Source organism: Triticum urartu, chromosome 2 (assembly GCF_003073215.2).
Source record: "Triticum urartu cultivar G1812 chromosome 2, Tu2.1, whole genome shotgun sequence".
Lineage (NCBI taxonomy): Eukaryota > Viridiplantae > Streptophyta > Magnoliopsida > Poales > Poaceae > Triticum > Triticum urartu.
This window is the reverse complement of record NC_053023.1, coordinates 504,946,838-504,963,365: the sequence shown is the minus strand read 5'-3', so window position 1 is coordinate 504,963,365 and position 16,528 is coordinate 504,946,838. Positions and strand designations below refer to the sequence as shown.

The 16,528-nt window shown below is 48.7% G+C and overlaps 2 protein-coding genes across 4 annotated transcripts; one reads left to right on the top strand and one right to left on the bottom strand.

Moving 5' to 3' along the window:
* Positions 1 to 603: 603 nt before the first annotated feature.
* Positions 604 to 5,889, top strand: LOC125538276. Of its 2 annotated transcripts, XR_007296280.1 has the most exons (4): positions 604 to 1,046; positions 1,969 to 5,117; positions 5,272 to 5,479; positions 5,573 to 5,889. XR_007296280.1 is itself a non-coding variant. In XM_048701548.1 (3 exons), the coding sequence occupies exons 2-3, from the start codon at positions 1,992 to 1,994 to the stop codon at positions 5,425 to 5,427; spliced, it is 3,282 nt and encodes a 1,093-aa protein (XP_048557505.1). In that variant the 5' UTR covers positions 604 to 1,046; positions 1,969 to 1,991; the 3' UTR covers positions 5,428 to 5,889. The 2 variants fall into 2 exon arrangements, 1 of the variants encoding a protein (XP_048557505.1); XM_048701548.1 differs by having other exon boundaries at positions 5,272 to 5,889.
* Positions 5,890 to 6,300: 411 nt separating this feature from the next.
* On the bottom strand, positions 6,301 to 9,044 carry LOC125538277. Of its 2 annotated transcripts, none has more exons than XM_048701551.1 (8): positions 8,785 to 9,044; positions 8,590 to 8,679; positions 7,744 to 7,803; positions 7,573 to 7,612; positions 7,390 to 7,483; positions 6,965 to 7,024; positions 6,803 to 6,891; positions 6,301 to 6,656 (listed from the first exon to the last, which is right to left on the bottom strand). In XM_048701551.1, the coding sequence occupies exons 1-8, from the start codon at positions 8,937 to 8,939 to the stop codon at positions 6,567 to 6,569; spliced, it is 678 nt and encodes a 225-aa protein (XP_048557508.1). In that variant the 5' UTR covers positions 8,940 to 9,044; the 3' UTR covers positions 6,301 to 6,566. The 2 variants fall into 2 exon arrangements, with proteins under 2 accessions (XP_048557508.1, XP_048557507.1); XM_048701550.1 differs by having other exon boundaries at positions 7,390 to 7,486; positions 8,785 to 9,043.
* Between the last annotated feature and the right edge of the window lie 7,484 nt (positions 9,045 to 16,528).

Below are 16,528 nucleotides of genomic sequence, written 5' to 3'. Positions count from 1 at the left end.
CAGAGGGCATGATCATGACTCTCGCGAAGGCAAAATTGTGCCTCTCGCGGAAGCAAAACCGTGATTCTCGCCAAAAAACATGTTTTTTGCAAAAAAAAAAGTTTGATTTTTTATCCAAAAGCTAAGAAAGACCGATGGAAAACCGAAACGTCGAAATAATCCGAAAAAACCATTTAAAAAGCCGAAAACACGTGCGAAAAAAATCCAGAGGAATCGTCCAGAGCGCAACACGTGAAGAATAGCTGAGAGCGTGTCAAATGACGCTGATCGTTGCGAGGCTTCCGGAGAAGCACTCGTTAACTTTTTTTTTTAGTCTAAACACATGCTTTATTGCTCAAGAATGTTCTGAGGAATACATCTTAGGCCTGAAGGTTGTAGCAGCCAAACATGACGGCCAATAGAAAGATTAAACACGTATTTAGCGAGGCTATGTGCCTCTACATTCAAAGTGCGTATCTAAAAGCTCGTTAACTAGTTGCTCTCCTGATGATGGGGCAGAGCTGGGCCTTGGCACATAGGGCCGTGGCCCGGGGCCTCGATATATTTTCTGGACCCTATGTTTACGGGCTTTAGAATCAGCCCGGCGAAGGCAGACAGCACGGCCCAGGCGCACGCACGCACCACGCGTCGCCTCTTCTCTCCTTGTTCTGCATTCCTCTTCGCTTTGTTGCGAAGCAAACTGCTCGCTACCGTGCCGCCGCGCTGCGCGTCTGCGCCCAGGCCGGCCGCCGCCTGCGCTGCCTCGTCGTGCTGCGCGCGCCCCCACCACTCCCGCCCCCGGCTATTGACTGCTCGGCTTCCGGCCCTGATTCAGACGATCGCCGTCGGGCTCCTCCTCGGTTTCCCCCTTCGCGCTACCGGCTGTTACGCGTCGTTCCCCTCCCCCCCTCCGCGCCGGACCGCCAGCTCCTCCCCCCCCCCCCCCCCCCCCCCCCCCCCCCCCCCCCCCCCCCCCTCCCCCCTCCGTTGGTGCGCCACCGAGCGAAGCTGCTGGTCGCCCCCTTGCAAGCGCAGGCGTGCGGCTGTCTGTACGTGTGTAGTATTAGGTATAATTTCTATTTTTTTTCTTTTGTATATATGCGCAGAATTGAATCCTCAAACTGACGCATTTTTATCACCAGTTTCATGTTTAGAACAGAATATGAAGAAATGTTACCATGTTTTGATGTCTTGAAGGTGTTGGTTCAGTGATTAACTATCTCACTTGATGTTGTGGGACGAGCAGATGAACCAAACCATCGATTTTGTACTCTTTTATATCCCTGTATTAACTCTTGTAGTTTTCGTCTAACTTATTCGATCGTTAAACATTGAGTTTAACTTCTACATTTATTGTGCAACCGGGCCATATGTTTCTATGCTTTCACAAGAGATATTTTTTGGATAGTTATAACTTATAAGCACTTAGTTTCTGGCCCGGGGTTTGCCCACCATACCCTGTTCAGTTGATTCTCCTCTCCTTCTAGATTGTTTAAGGACCAATTTCTATGTTTCTGGCTTATAGTATCTTCGTTTAGCATAAACATATACTTGAAAATATATTATTTTATATGCATTATTTTGTATTTATTGTGTATATATATAGCCGCAGCTCGTGTCACCATTTTCTGTGAAATGGTGAATCCGCATTTCTGTCTCTGCATAACATGTATCAGGTCACCAAATTGCTTTAGGGACACTGTTGGAAGCATCTCGGATTTGGTCTATGGCTAGCATCTAGCATGGACGTTTTAATGCAGTGCGTTTGCAAGCCAGGGCTACATCTATGTTACTATGTTAGGCCAGTTACATTGTAGCGTGAATTAAGTCTGACATTGTGCTAAAATTGATGAACCAACTGGGACCTTATTAATTCAGCATGTGATATTTTTTCTCTCGAATGGATTTCTATTTCGAATGGTCAGCATATGATGTTATAAGCACTTTTCTTGTTCATTCTCATCACGCCATTTTATTCACAACCTGCAGGAGTTTCTTGTGTGTCTAAGGGAATGTCTGCCTCAGAAAACCAGGCTGCTGAAATCAGCAACGAAACTGATGACAGGAAGGGAGACCGTCCATGGAACATCATACGTATACGTTTACCACCGAGGAAGAAGTTGCCTGACGCCTCCCTCACCCTGAGCAAGAAAGTACCTAGGATTAACAAAACCGGAAGTAAGGAAGTACCTGAAATGAGTACCGACAGCCCAGGAAAGAATCTGATAACTGCTCCAGTACTGGGTGAGGCAAGCAGCCATTCCCCAAGAATGGGACTGTGTAATGAGGGCAGTAGCAACACCCTGAGCAAGACACTGTCTGCTAAACCTGAGAGTGATACCTCAGGCAACAAACAACCAGATGAGGCAACTTACAGCACCCTGAGCAAGAACCTAAAAGTCGATGATAAAGAGCAAGGAAGTGATGCAAACTGTTATGCGGCTAAACAGGGACCGTATGAAGAGGCCAACAACAATATCTTAAGCACGATACTTCCTCTACCAGGCAAGAATCTGATAACTTCTCCAGTACAGGGTGAGGCAAGCAGCCACTCCCCAAGAATGGGACTGTGTAATGAGGGCAGTAGGAACACCCTGAGCAAGACACTGTCTGCTGAATCTGAGAGCGATACCTCAGGCCATAAACACCCGGATGAGGCAACTTACAGCACCCTGAGCAAGAACCTAAGAGTTGATGATGAAGAGCAAGCAAGCGATGCAAACTGTTATGCTGTTGAACATGGACCATGTGAAGAGGCCAACAACAATATCTTGAGCATGATACTTCCTCTACCACTTCAGGAATTACCTGAAAATCATATAGACAACAGCCCAAGCAAGAACGATATAACCCCCGGAATGCAGAATGATGAGGAACATAACAACTCCCCAAGAAGGAAACTGCAATATGATACTGACAACAAAGAAGATGAAGAGGGTAACAACAGAAGCTGGAACCTCACAATCACCGCTGGGAAGTATGAGGATGTTGCTGAAGAAGCTCACCACCACATTCCCACCAAGAAGGTTGAAAACAATTCCCCAAGCAATTCACCAACTGATCCAGCCAAACAAATTTCCCCACACAAGAGGCTGCCTACCTCTTCAGTACAGGCTACTGGTACCAGCCGGAACACCCCGGGAATGAAGCTTTCTGCTTCCGTTTGCCAGGCTGTGGAGCAAAATACCAATGCTGCGAACACGGAGGTCACAAAGGAGTTTCAAGAGTTTGAGGAGAAGATCAAGCGAACTGTATTTCTTGTCAATCTTGACAACCTCTCTCACCAAGCTACAGAGGTTAAGAGCAACCCAAGCAGGACCCTATCAACCACTGCTATGGAGTGTGAGATGTTTGAAAATGCTAACCACACCATTCCTAGCAAGAAGCTTTCTGATGTGGCAAGAAACAAGGCCCCAAGCAATAGATCAACTGATCCAGCTAAGAAAAGAACCCCACGCAAGAAGCCACGCACCTCTGCATTACAGACTACTGATACCAGCCAGAATGCATTTGGAATGAAGCTTCCCATTTCTGATGGCCAGGCTGTTAATCAAAGTAAGAGTGCTGCAGATTTGGATTCCATAAAACAGTATCCTGAGGACAACAAATTGATTACTGACAACCAAGGCAAGAATCTGATGACCACTCCAGCACATGGTGAGGCAAGCAGCCACTCCCCAAGAGTGGGACACTGTAATGGGGCCAATAGCAACACCTTTAGCAAGACACGGTCCGCTGAGTCTGAGAGCGATACCTCAGGCAACAAACTACCGGATGAGGCAAATGACAATATCCTGAGCATGAACCTGAGAGTCACTGCTGAAGAGCAAGGAAGTGATCCAAGCAGTTACGCTGCTCAACATGGACTGTGTGAAGAGGTGAACAACATCTCGAGCATGATGCTTCGTCTTCAACTTCAGGAATTGCCTAAAGATCATATTGACAACAGCCCAAGCAAGAGCCTTACAACAACTAGAAAGCAGGGTGAGGAGGAACATAGCAACTCCCCAAGAAAGAAACTGCTCTACAATACTGACAATAAAGTAGCAGATGAAGAGGGTAACAACCCAAGCTGGAATCAAACGATCACCGCTGTGAAGTCTAAGGAGGTGTTTGAAGAAGCTAATCATCCCATTCCCAGCAAGATGCTGTCTGGTGAGGCTAAAAACAATGGCCCAAGCAATAGACCAACTTATCGAGCTAACAAAAATGCCCCACACAAGAGTTTGTGTACCTCTTCAGTACAAGCTACTGGTACCAGCGGGAAGACCCCTGGAATGAAGCTTTCTGCTTATGTTGACCAGGCTGTGGAGCAAAGTACCAGTGCTGCAAACATGGAGGTCATAAAGGAGCATCAAGAGTTGGAGGAGAAGATGAAGGAAACTGTATATCTTGACAACCTCTCTCACAAGGCTACAGAGGCTAAGAGCAACCCAAGCAGGACCCTGTCAACCACTGCTATAAAATCTGATGTGTTTGAAAATGCTAACCACACCATTCCCACCAAGAAGCTGTCTGATGTGGCTAGAAACAAGGCCCCAAGCAAAAGATCAACTGACCCAGCTAAGAAAATCACCCCACGCAAGAAGCCGCGCAGCTCTGCAGTGCAGGCTACCGGCACCAGCCAGAATACATCTGTAATGAAGCTTTCCACTTCTGATGGCCAGGCTGCTAATCAAAGTAAGAGTACTGCAGAGTTGGAAGCCATAAAACAGTATCAGGAGTTCGAGGAGAAGGTCAAACGAACTGTATACCTTGACAACTTGTCTCACCAGGCTACAGAGGCAGTCATAAAAACAGCTTTGAGTCAATTTTGTAGTATCAGAAAGGTTAGTTTTGTTGTGAACTACACCATTCCCTACAATATTCCTCAATCTGCATTAGTAGAGATGGAAACTGAGAAGGATGCTGAAGTTGTGGTCAGTATGCTGCATGACTTCCCTTTTATGATCTCTGGAATTCCAAGGCCTGTTAGGGCGAAGCATGCTACAGCTGAGATGTTCAATGATCGCCCCCGGAGACCTGGGAGTAAGTTAAAATTTCGCTGGGTGGGCCACAGAGATCCTGATTATGAGATTCTAAAAAAATCGAAGATACTCTCCAGGAGACATGAGGTGGAGAACTTTGCACTAATTGAGGTAAAATCCATTTTGTAGACCCTCAGTTCTGAAATTCAATGGCAATCATCTTTCACATGTGTGTTCCTGTTCTGTGCTTTATTCGTGGATTACTTAGTAATTAGTGGATTTATGCAAGCATTCTCTGACGCTTATTGTTTTTCGGACCTTGTAGCATGAACTAGATGAGGAGAAATCGCTAGCAGAGCAGCAGCAGGAGAATCTGAACTGCAATCGCAAGATGTTGGAGACCATGGACAGCGTCATTCTGTCTGGCATGACAAACTACATATCTAAAATTTATAGCGTCAATTGGAACGATGTGTTCTGAAAATGGCTGAATATTAACGGTGCTCTTTTTGCACAGCGTTGGTACTAATCTCGTAAGTGCCTGTACCATCTGGTTGAAGTGTGATCTAACCTCCGAATCTGAGAGTTGGATGGTTGGACTGTGACCGTTTTATTTTGTGAAACAGATGGCATCGATGTCGCATACTTGAACATGGAGGACCTAGGGTCTGTGGAACTTGACCTCAGGAAGTAGTCAATTTATTGACATTGTAAAGTTTATGTTCATGCTCAACGTCATTTGGAGTATTATAATCCTTATGATCATGTTACAGCGACAAATCTCCATTTTAAGGGCTTCTTAGGAGATTTTCAAAGGTATTTTAGATAGGGTTGCAAGCCGCAGCCCACTTCCAGTTTTTGAGTGTCGATGTCCAAGACATATGAGGAGTTTAGTGCTTCAAGTTCATTGCCACAAAAGGAAAAAGTTCATTTTGTATTAGCTCATCACGTTTTGCAATTTGCAGGCCTGGCGCACTAATTTTAGGCTAGTTCAATCCTTACAAAATTTTCAATAAGAGCCTTTTGTATTGTAGGGCCGTGGCTTGAATTAGTAACTTAAATATCCTGGAAAATTCTCCTGTCTTTCTCTGGATGTGTCAGCATAGCAGGGATAGTCCCAACTTGCTAGTTCAACTGATTGCATACCTAGCGTTCCGTTGAAAACTCTGGTTAGCGTTCAAGTGATTGCATACTACTACCATATAAACCCACGTGTTCCATTGAAAACTCTGGTTAGTGTTTTGCGAGAAGTGAGGATGAAAACATAAGAATTGCTACATGTAAATGGCCTTCGCCGATCCAACACAAGGTTGGGTCGAAGCTAGTTTTAAATCTGGGGCTTTACACCACCCTCTCAAGCCAATCCAACATTGCAGACAAATTTATGATACACTTCCTTTTCACGAGTCCGAGGCATGTACCTATGTAAAAAAAGAGTCCGAGGCAATGTACCTAATACAAACTGTGAAGCCTTCTCACCTATAGGCTATACATGAGGTCCTTAAGATGCTCTAAGATGTTGGTTAAAGGAGAAAACATGAAAATAAGAGAAAAATAATGAGATCCTTTTCTATGTGTCGCTTCAAACGATTAGTATGCCGGACAAGAAGAGAAGCAGCGTCACCCATCATCAAGGTCAAAATCATCGTCCGATGCGCACTCGAGATATGAACCAATCGACTTGCGGAAGATGATGAAAGACTTGTCATCCTGCGAAAAAAGAATGCAGTATTTTGCAGGAAGAGGTGTTTCAAGCCATGGAACAAAAAGAATTGGCTGGTCAGTCAGCTTTAGGCGTGACGGGGTAGCTAAAAATGAAGTCTAAGAAATGCAAGCAGTTGTGAATTTTGCCACACCTGCTTCATCCTTTTTGGTGATGGTTTGGCATTTGTTATCTTCTCTGAGAAGGTGTCACCAAGTTCAGACAATGTAGCCGTCTCCTCCCCTGTTTCAAGGATTTGAGTGTAAGAACAGCATATTTCCGTCCGAGAGAAATGATGGATCCTCTAGTCACTTACTCTGATATTGATACTGCTCAAGCAGTTTCTTTTTCTCAACTTCAACTTGTGAGAATAGGTCTGCGTAACAGGACATTTAACAAGTCAAATAAGAGCCAAATATTTTTGCAGAATCAGTAAGATCTGAACGTCTTGTATGGGAGCATCATCCAAATAATGCCCGAGTCGCTGACAAGCAGCAGCCAAGCAATGCGTATTTAGAAATAACACATGAATACAAGTGTCATGTAGATTCTGTTTGCATCAAAACCAGGTATAGTTCATTCCTCAATATATTTTTCCAAAGATAAGAATCACAGTTCATACGTACTGGCTGATTAGACCAAATGACATCACATGGCACAACGCCCTAAAATCCTAGATAAATCTGGATAGAAGCACATGATATACTTGTGAAAATGACAACCAGCTCTTATTTGCCATACCTTTGAAGGTTTGTAAGTGTGCATCATTTTCTTCACAGAACATTTCATATGTGTCCTGAAGCTTAGTGTACTCTTCGTTCAATGAACTTTCACACTGCTAATAGTGCAAATCACATGCCATAATTCAATCTTAGGCAAATCAGTAAGTTAGTCGACAATCCGAAAGAACTCTAAACTGAATACCTCTTTCGAAGTGCCTGACAATACTTTCAGCAAGTTCTGCCTGCACATGCAAATATAACAGTTACACTGCGTTCTAAATAAAAACGAACAAGTTTTCTGTCGGACAAAAATGGTTTCAGGCGTAATTGTACATGCAAGTATTGTTTCACAGTTCACAAGCAAGTGGATTACCTTTCCTTCTCAAACTTGGACTTGGTATCTTCAAGCATAGTCTGAATATTGGCTGCAACACTGTCAGGTTGAGAAAAGTAAAGGAATAAACGGTGTAAGGAAAAGGTAAAAGAATAATGATCAGCAACATTATGCGCTTCAAACTTCACAGTACAGTCAATGGAGTCCCTTTAGACCACATGTTATAATTTTTGGCTGCTTTTTCTCCCCGATGCCTGTGCAAATAATTCTTTGTACAATTTTCCAAAAGCACATCTAGATGTGCCATAAGTATTGCACATCTAAGTCCTATATCATTAATTTTATGCGGAGATTCGTGTGGGTATTTTTTTTCCTTTTCCTTCTTCTTTTTATGCTTGATTGAGTCGCTTAGATGTGCAATAACTAGGGTCCTTGTAATAGTTCTGAAAAGTTTATAGAAATGTTCAGGCCAGCCGTAGTTCTGAAAATCAACTCACCCGAACAAAGCCACGCCATGACATACAAAACATGAATCCGGGAACCCATCAAATTAATATGCCCATTTTCCTCACACCACTCACAGTGCATATCGCTCCGCATAATATGCAAAAACTGACAGGTACCACCAAACGAACCTAGTTCCTGCATTAATCACATATAATCAGCCGACTGAACACATTGCAGGATTGCATACGTGCAACGTTTATTTGTTGCACATCCCTCCCAGTGACCATGAACTGTAAGTCTCTCCGAACAAATCGGCGAGCACGAAATGCATCAGAAGAAGCCGCCAGGGTAGCATATACGCATATCCCAATTTTTTTGCACGCTACCGCGATAAGAGTAAATTCAGAGGTTCAACCGAAAGGATATTGTTCTCCGCACCTGGCGATGATCTGCTCGCACATCTTCTGGCGATCCTTGTTGGCCCCACCCTTGATCAACCGCAGCAGGCACGCGATCTGCCTCAAGTCACTGCGCCCGCCACAAAAGGAGCCATCACGGAATTAAACCGAGAAGGAATTAGAAATGTGAACCACCGAATCGAAGAGGAAAAGCTCGAAATCAGATGCGCGGCACCTGACGAAATCGCCGTCGGATTCCGAGCCGGAGCTGGAGCCGGAGTCCGAGCCGGAGCCGGGATCCACGGGGTGGCGCGGCCTCTTCAACGACCGCAGAGCCTCTTCACCCGGGGACATCCTCCTTCCGCCGCCGGGACTCGCCGCAGACCGCATCGCTAGTCGACAAGCGTAGCGCAACGAACTTCAAAAAAAAAAAAGACAAGCGTAGCGCAACGCAATTCGAATTTGGCAGGGGAGCGAGAGGGTAGTGATGTACTGCTGGCGAAATTTTGGTGGTCCACTGCCACTTAAACTGTTCATGCGTTGTCACGGGCTTCTTAACATGTATATGAGTTAGAGCAACTTCAACAGGCCGACTCAAGCAGACGGCGTATTTGTTCGTTTTTTGTCCATTTGGGTCGGCTGCTTGCCCAATTTTACATTTGGGTCGACACGTTGGGAAAATTTCATACCCGCATTCAACTTTTAAATAAAAAGGGCCCGCGGCTGATCATGCCAGCGGCCATGTCTCATGCCCGCATCATACCGGCGCCGGTATACAATGTCGGCTTCAGAAAATATCACCACAGTTCATGCTGGCGCACTACCCAGTCGGCCGGCGCACATGCCAACACACAAAAAAAGGTGGGACTTGAGTTCGACCACGCCATCGCGGCTCCCGTGGTCATGCCGGCACCTGCCGGCACACAAAAAAGATGGCCCTCGCCGCCATAGATCACTCGTCGTCGAACTTGAGCATGTCGGCCTGCATCTTCTCGAATCACGACCTCTTCCTTGGCGACACGGTGTTGAGATCCATGTTCATGATCTCCACCTCAGCCATCATGCTCGCAAGAGCCACTTCTTTCGCCTTGGTCTTGGCGTTGGCGGACTCGATCTCTAGCATCTTGGCTTGCTTCTCCGCCTCGAGCTCGAACATCTTGGCTTGCTTCTCGGCGTCAAGATCAAGCCTCCTCCTTTGGATCTCCATGAAAGCATCCATTTGCTCCGCCTTGAAACGCCGGCGCTCCTCCTCCGTTGAGTCTTTCTTATTCATCATGCCTTCCACGCTTGCGATCAAGGCATTGGTGGCCGCATCTCGCTTGTTCTCCTTCTTGGAGTTGGTCTTCCCCCGCGGCCGTGCCGACTCGCCCTCCCCAACATCCTCCACGGCTTTCTTCCCCCCCCCCCCCCCCCACACCCCCCCCCGCTTTTTTTCCCCCCCCCCCCCCACGTGCCTTGAGTGCGGCATATTGTGCCTTGAACTTCTCTTCGTCCTTGATGACCCGATAGAAATGGGAGAGGTTGAAGCACTTGCCATTGTGTTGAACCTTGAATGCCTCCAAAGCTTGAAATGCCTACAAAATGTTTCCATGCAAGCATATGGGCAAGTGATAGCAAATGAAGACGTAAAAGGATGATCTTGATGACACAAAAGAGGGCGGCTTGCTTGCTATCATACCATGTCTTGCATGCCGATGCCGCTCATGGGGCGGGACTTGACGCTCTCAAGGGTGGCGCAAAACTTGTTGCACTCTTATTGGATCACCGTCCACCGCTTGGAAAAGGAGATCCACCCGTGCGTGCTCACAAATTGGTAAGGTGGAAACTTCTTGCGCTCATGAAACTCTCGGTGCACACGAGTCCAAAAGGTTGAATGCTTTTGCTCGGCGCCCGTCTTTGGGTCTTGTCCAATGTCTCACCAACACTCGCAAAGAAGCTTGTCCTCGGCAGCTGTGTACGCCTTCGTGCGCTTGCTCTTGCGCTTCGGCTTAGGACCGGCGGCTTGGTTGGCGAGCTCGTCCTCGAAAAGGCTCCACTTCGATGTCGCACTCGTCCTCTTCCTCTAGCCCATAGTCGTCCGAAAACTCGTGGTCGAGGGGGAAGCCGTCCAGGTCGATGTCGACCTGATCATGCATGAAGGCCGCCTGATCGGGATCATAGCCACCGGCCGGCGTGAACGCCCCGCGGCTGTCCTGGCTTTGTGTCTCCTCGGGATTGTAGCCAGCGCCCGGCGCACCACCCTCGAAGATGAGGTTTTGCATGTAGTCCTCGTCGACGACGGACGACATTTCCTCGAACAGGTTACGGGCGTCCGGGAGCCCGCCGGCCGGCGTCTGCCGCACGTGTTTCCTCGTGCCATCGGATGACGAGCCAGCGACCACCGATGTGGTGTTGAGATCGATGGGCGCGGGTGCGAGCGTGGGCGTGGAAGGCGCGACCATGCTCACGTCGAGTGAGCACTCCCCGGAGAGGCGGGAGGCCTGCAGGTAGACGTGGAAGCCGGGGACCGGGTTGCAAGCCGACGCGCGGGGTGAGTCTGGCAGCACCATCCGAGGAAACGCCGACGAGCCGGTGCTGGCGGTGGCGACGGCGGCTTGGACGAGGCCGTGCTGGCTAGGGTTTACCCCTAGCATGTAGAGCGCCTTCCTCGTTGTCGCCGCGACGCGGGCGTTGGTGAACTCCTGCTGCGCGGCGGCGACAGCGGCGGCATGTGCGGCGGCCTCATCCCTCGCGTCCGCGGCGTGCCTCCGACCCTTCCTCTTGGCCGACTCCCTTGCCCGCTGTTTGGGCGTTAGCGCCTTCTTCGGCTTGGTCGCGGCGGCGGTCTTGCGCCGGACCATGCGAGGGAGGCGAGGCCGGCGGCGGCGTCGAGGTCGAGGTCGATGGCGTCCTTCATGGCTGGTTGGCGGGCGGGGGCGCGCGCGGGCGAGAGTGTTTTTGGGAAAAATGGGGGGAAATGGTGGTGGCTGCCACCGACCGGCGGGCCCTGGGAGAGGAGTAGGCACGCACGCGCGCGTCCATCTCGTTTCCGCGCCGACGCAAATCCGGCTCAAAATTGGGCCGGGAATGGGTCGCCGGCGGACGAAAAACGCGCGTCCGTTTGGGTCGGCGCGTTGGGCCACCACTTTTGACCGCGCCAACCCAAACGGACGCGGGCGGACGAAATGGGTCGCCCCATTGGAGTTGCTCTTACATATATAAACATGTCAAATTTCACATATAAAGAAAAGATAACCATTAAGAGCCTCTATAGCCGGGCGCCCCAAATCGACCTTAAACATTCGGGCAGTCCACCCGGTCACGATTTTTTTGACCCAGACGGGCCCCTCAAATGGGCTTCAAACACCCGGGCTGACCGGCACCCCTCATATCTAGCCCAAATATAGGGCGAATATGGGGGCGTCCGGGCATGCCCGCCACGTCGGTCTGATGACGGGATCCCACGCGAAAACACCCAGAAACCCGGCGGTCTGACGGACGCAGCGTCCGTCGCCACGGTGTGAACGTCGCGTGGCGCCGCTCTGGCTCAGCGCCCAAGACCAAATCCGGCTATTTAAGCCGGTCGGCGTCCCGCAACCCTAACCCATCCACCTCCCCCTCCCCACGCCGCTAGTCCGAGCGCATCCACCTCCTCCTTCTCCCGCTCTGGCGCTCCGCCATGGTCCGGAGCAAGATCACCTACTACACAATGCTGACGCCGGAGCGCCGCTACGAGATCCAGCAGGAGATTCGGGGGAGACAAGCTGCGCGCACCGCCCGCATCGTTGTTGGATTGCCTCCAGACTCGCCGAAACTGGAGGAGGAGGAGTAGCCGGGGGAAGAGGAGGAGGAGATGGCTCCGATGGATGTGGAGGAGGCGAGGGAGGCGGAGCAGCAGGAGCCGGAGCTGCTGGAGCAGGAGCTGTCGGGCTTCAACATGGAGCAGGCGGAGCCGGAGTTCGCCGTTGCTTAGCTCGAGGAGATGGCCGAGCAGCAGGCCATCTGGAGTCCATCCAAGATAAGGCCTATGTGGAGGCCAACTGGGCGTTCCTCCGCCAGGAGCAGGCGGCATCTGATGCGCTCTTCACCGAACTCGACGCGGAGATAGAGGCGAAGGAGCCTGGAACAGAGCAGCTGGAGCCACCGGAACTACAGCTGTCGCCCATGCTACCGGAGCCGGGCACGGACATCGTCGACATCTCCGATGATGAGTATGTAGGTGGTTGACGTAGCACTTTGTTGGAAATATTCCCTAGAGGCAATAATAAAAGCATTATTATTATATTTCCTTGTTCATGATAATTGTCTTTATTCATGCTATAATTGTATTATCCGGAAATCGTAATACATCTGTGAATAATAGACACCAACATGTCCCTAGTAAGCCTCTAGTTGACTAGCTCGTTGATCAACAGATAGTCATGGTTTCCTGACTATGGACATTGGATGTCATTGATAACGAGATCACATCATTAGGAGAATGATGTGATGGACAAGACCCAATCCTAAACATAGCACAAGATCGTATAGTTCGTTTGCTAGAGTTTTCCAATGTCAAGTATCTTTTCCTTAGACCATGAGATCGTGTAACTCCCGGATACCATAGGAGTGCTTTGGGTGTGCCAAACGTCACAACGTAACTGGGTGGCTATAAAGGTATACTACGGGTATCTCCGAAAGTGTCTGTTGGGTTGACACGGATCAAGACTGGGATTTGTCACTCCGTATGACGGAGAGGTATCACTGGGCCCACTCGGTAATGCATCATCATAATGAGCTCAAAGTGACCAAGTGTCTAGTCACGGGATCATGCATTATGGTACGAGTAAAGTGACTTGTCGGTAACGAGATTGAACGAGGTATTGGGATACCGACGATCGAATCTCGGGCAAGTAACATACCGATTGACAAAGGGAATTGTATATGGGGTTGCTTGAATCCTCGACATCGTGGTTCATCCGATGAGATCATCGTGGAGCATGTGGGAGCCAACATGGGTATCCAGATCCCGCTGTTGGTTATTGGCCGGAGAGTCGTCTCGGTCATGTCTACATGTCTCCCGAACCCGTAGGGTCTACACACTTAAGGTTCGGTGGCGCTAGGGTTGTAGGGATATGTATATGCAGTAACCCAAATGTTGTTCGGAGTCCCGTATGAGACCCTGGACGTCACGAGGAGTTCCGGAATGGTCCGGAGGTAAAGAATTATATATAGGAAGTGCTGTTTCGGCCATCGGGACAAGTTTCGGGGTCACCGGTATTGTACCGGGACCACCGGAAGGGTCCCGGGGGTCCACCGGGTGGGGCCACCTGTCCCGGGGGGCCACATGGGCTGTAGGGGGTGCGCCTTGGCCTACATGGGCCAAGGGCACCAACCCCAAGGGGCCCATGCGCCTAGAGTTTCCAAAGGGGAAGAGTCCCACAAGTGGAAGGCACCCCTAGGTGCCTTGGGGGGGAGGGAAACCTCCCTTGGCCGCCGCCCCCCTAGGAGATTGGATCTCCTAGGGCCGGCGCCCCCCCCTAGGCCCTCCTATATATAGTGGGGGAAGGATGGCTTTTTCATCCATGCCTTTGGTTGCCTCCTTCTCCCTCTCCAACACCTCCTCCTCCTCCATAGCGCTTGGCGAAGACCTGACGGAGTACTGCAGCTCCATCACCACCACGCCGTCGTGCTGCTGCTGGAGCCATCTTCCTCAACCTCTCCTTCCCTCTTGCTGGATCAAGAAGAAGGAGACGTTACGCTGACCGTACGTGTGTTGAACGCGGAGGTGCCGTCCGTTCGGTGCTAGGATCTCCGGTGATTTGGATCACGTCGTGTTCGACTACCTCATCCCCGTTCTTTGAATGCTTCCACTCGCGATCTACAAAGGTATGTAGATGCATCCGATCACTCGTTGCTAGATGAACTCATAGATGGATCTTGGTGAAACCGTAGGAAAATTTTTGTTTTCTGCAACGTTCCCCAACAGTGGCATCATGAGCTAGGTCTATGCGTAGTTCTTCTTGCGCGAGTAGAACACAATTTGTTGTGGGCGTAGATTTGTCAACTTTCTTGCCGCTACTAGTCTTATCTTGCTTCAACGGTATTGTGGGATGAAGCGGCCCGGACCAACCTTACACGTACGCTTACGTGAGACCGGTTCCACCGACAAACATGCACTAGTTGCATAAGGTGGCTGGCGGGTGTCTGTCTCTCTCACTTTAGTTGGAGCGGATTCGATGAAAAGGGTCCTTATGAAGGGTAAATAGAAGTTGACAAATCACGTTGTGGCTTTCACGTAGGTAAGAAAACGTTCTTGCTAGAACCCTACTTCAGCCACGTAAAACTTGCAACAACAATTAGAGGACGTCTAACTTGTTTTTGCAGCAAGTGCTTTGTGATATGATATGGCCAAAGTTGTGATGAATGATGAATGATCTATATGTGATGTATGAGATGTTCATGCTATTGTAATAGGAATCACGACTTGCATGTCGATGAGTATGACAACCGGCAGGAGCCATAGGAGTTGTATTTATTTTTGTATGACCTGCGTGTCATTGAGAAACGCCATATAAATTACTTTACTTTATTGCTAAACGCGTTAGCCATAGTAGTAGAAGTAATAGTTGGCGAGCAACTTCATGGAGACACGATGATGGAGATCATGATGATGAAGATCATGGTGTCAAGCCGGTGACAAGATGATCATGGAGCCCCAAGATGGAGATCAAAGGAGCTATGTGATATTGGCCATATCATGTCACTATTATTATTTGATTGCATGTGATGTTTATCATGTTTAGCATCTTGTTTACTTAGAATGACGGTAGTAAATAAGATGATCCCTCATAATAATTTCAAGGAAGTGTTCCCCCTAACTGTGCACCGTTGCGACAATTCGTTGTTTCGAAGCACCACGTGATGATCGGGTGTGATAGATTCTAACGTTCACATACAACGGGTGTAAGACAGATTTACACATGCAAACACTTAGGTTGACTTGACGAGCCTAGCATGTGTATAGACATGGCCTCGGAACACAGAAGACCGAAAGGTCGAGCATGAGTCGTATAGAAGATACGATCAACATGAAGATGTTCACCGACGTTGACTAGTCCGTCTCACGTGATGATCGGACACGGCCTAGTTGACTCGGATCATGTTATACTTAGATGACTAGAAGAGGGATGTCCATCTAAGTGGGAGTTCATTGAATAATTTGATTAGATGAACTTAATTATCATGAACTTAGTCTAAAATATTTACAATATGTCTTGTAGATCAAATGGCCAACGTAGTCCTCAACTTCAACGCGTTCCTAGAGAAAACCAAGCTGAAAGATGATGGCAGCAACTATACGGACTGGGTCCGGAACCTGAGGATCATCCTCATAGCTGCCAAGAAAGATTATGTCCTACAAGCACCGCTGGGTGACGCACCTGTTCTCCCTGCAGAACAAGACGTTATGAACGCTTGGCAGGCACGTACCGATGACTACTCCCTCGTTCAGTGCGGCATGCTTTACAGTTTAGAGCCGGGGCTCCAAAAGCGTTTTGAGAGACACGGAGCATATGAGATGTTCGAAGAGCTGAAAATGGTTTTCCAAGCTCATGCCTGGGTCGAGAGATATGAAGTCTCCGACAAATTCTTCAGCTGTAAGATGGAGGAAAATAGTTCTGTCAGTGAGCACATACTCACTATGTCTGGGTTACATAACCGCTTGACTCAGCTGGGAGTTAATCTCCCGGATGATGCGGTCATTGACAGAATCCTCCAGTCGCTTCCACCAAGCTACAAGAGCTTTGTGATGAACTTCAATATGCAGGGGATGGAAAAGACCATTCCTGAAGTATTTGCTATGCTGAAATCAGCAGAGGTAGAAGTCAAAAAGGAACATCAAGTGTTGATGGTGAATAAAACCACTAAGTTCAAGAAGGGCAAGGGTAAAAAGAACTTCAAGAAGGACGGCAAGGAAGTTGCCGCGCCTGGCAAGAAAGCTGCCGGGAAGAAGCCAAAGA

Bases quoted from the DNA above. Each gene is read 5' to 3' on its own strand.
- LOC125538276 (XM_048701548.1), top strand. From the start codon at position 1,992: ATGTCTGCCTCAGAAAACCAGGCTGCTGAAATCAGCAACGAAACTGAT. The intron at 5,118-5,271 runs GTAAAATCCATT...CGGACCTTGTAG, and splicing joins AGAACTTTGCACTAATTGAG to CATGAACTAGATGAGGAGAA.
- LOC125538277 (XM_048701550.1), bottom strand. From the start codon at position 8,939: ATGCGGTCTGCGGCGAGTCCCGGCGGCGGAAGGAGGATGTCCCCGGGT. The intron at 8,680-8,784 runs GTGCCGCGCATC...TGGCGGGCGCAG, and splicing joins TCCGACGGCGATTTCGTCAG to TGACTTGAGGCAGATCGCGT. The intron at 7,804-8,589 runs GTGCGGAGAACA...TCAACCTGACAG, and splicing joins TGCGAGCAGATCATCGCCAG to TGTTGCAGCCAATATTCAGA.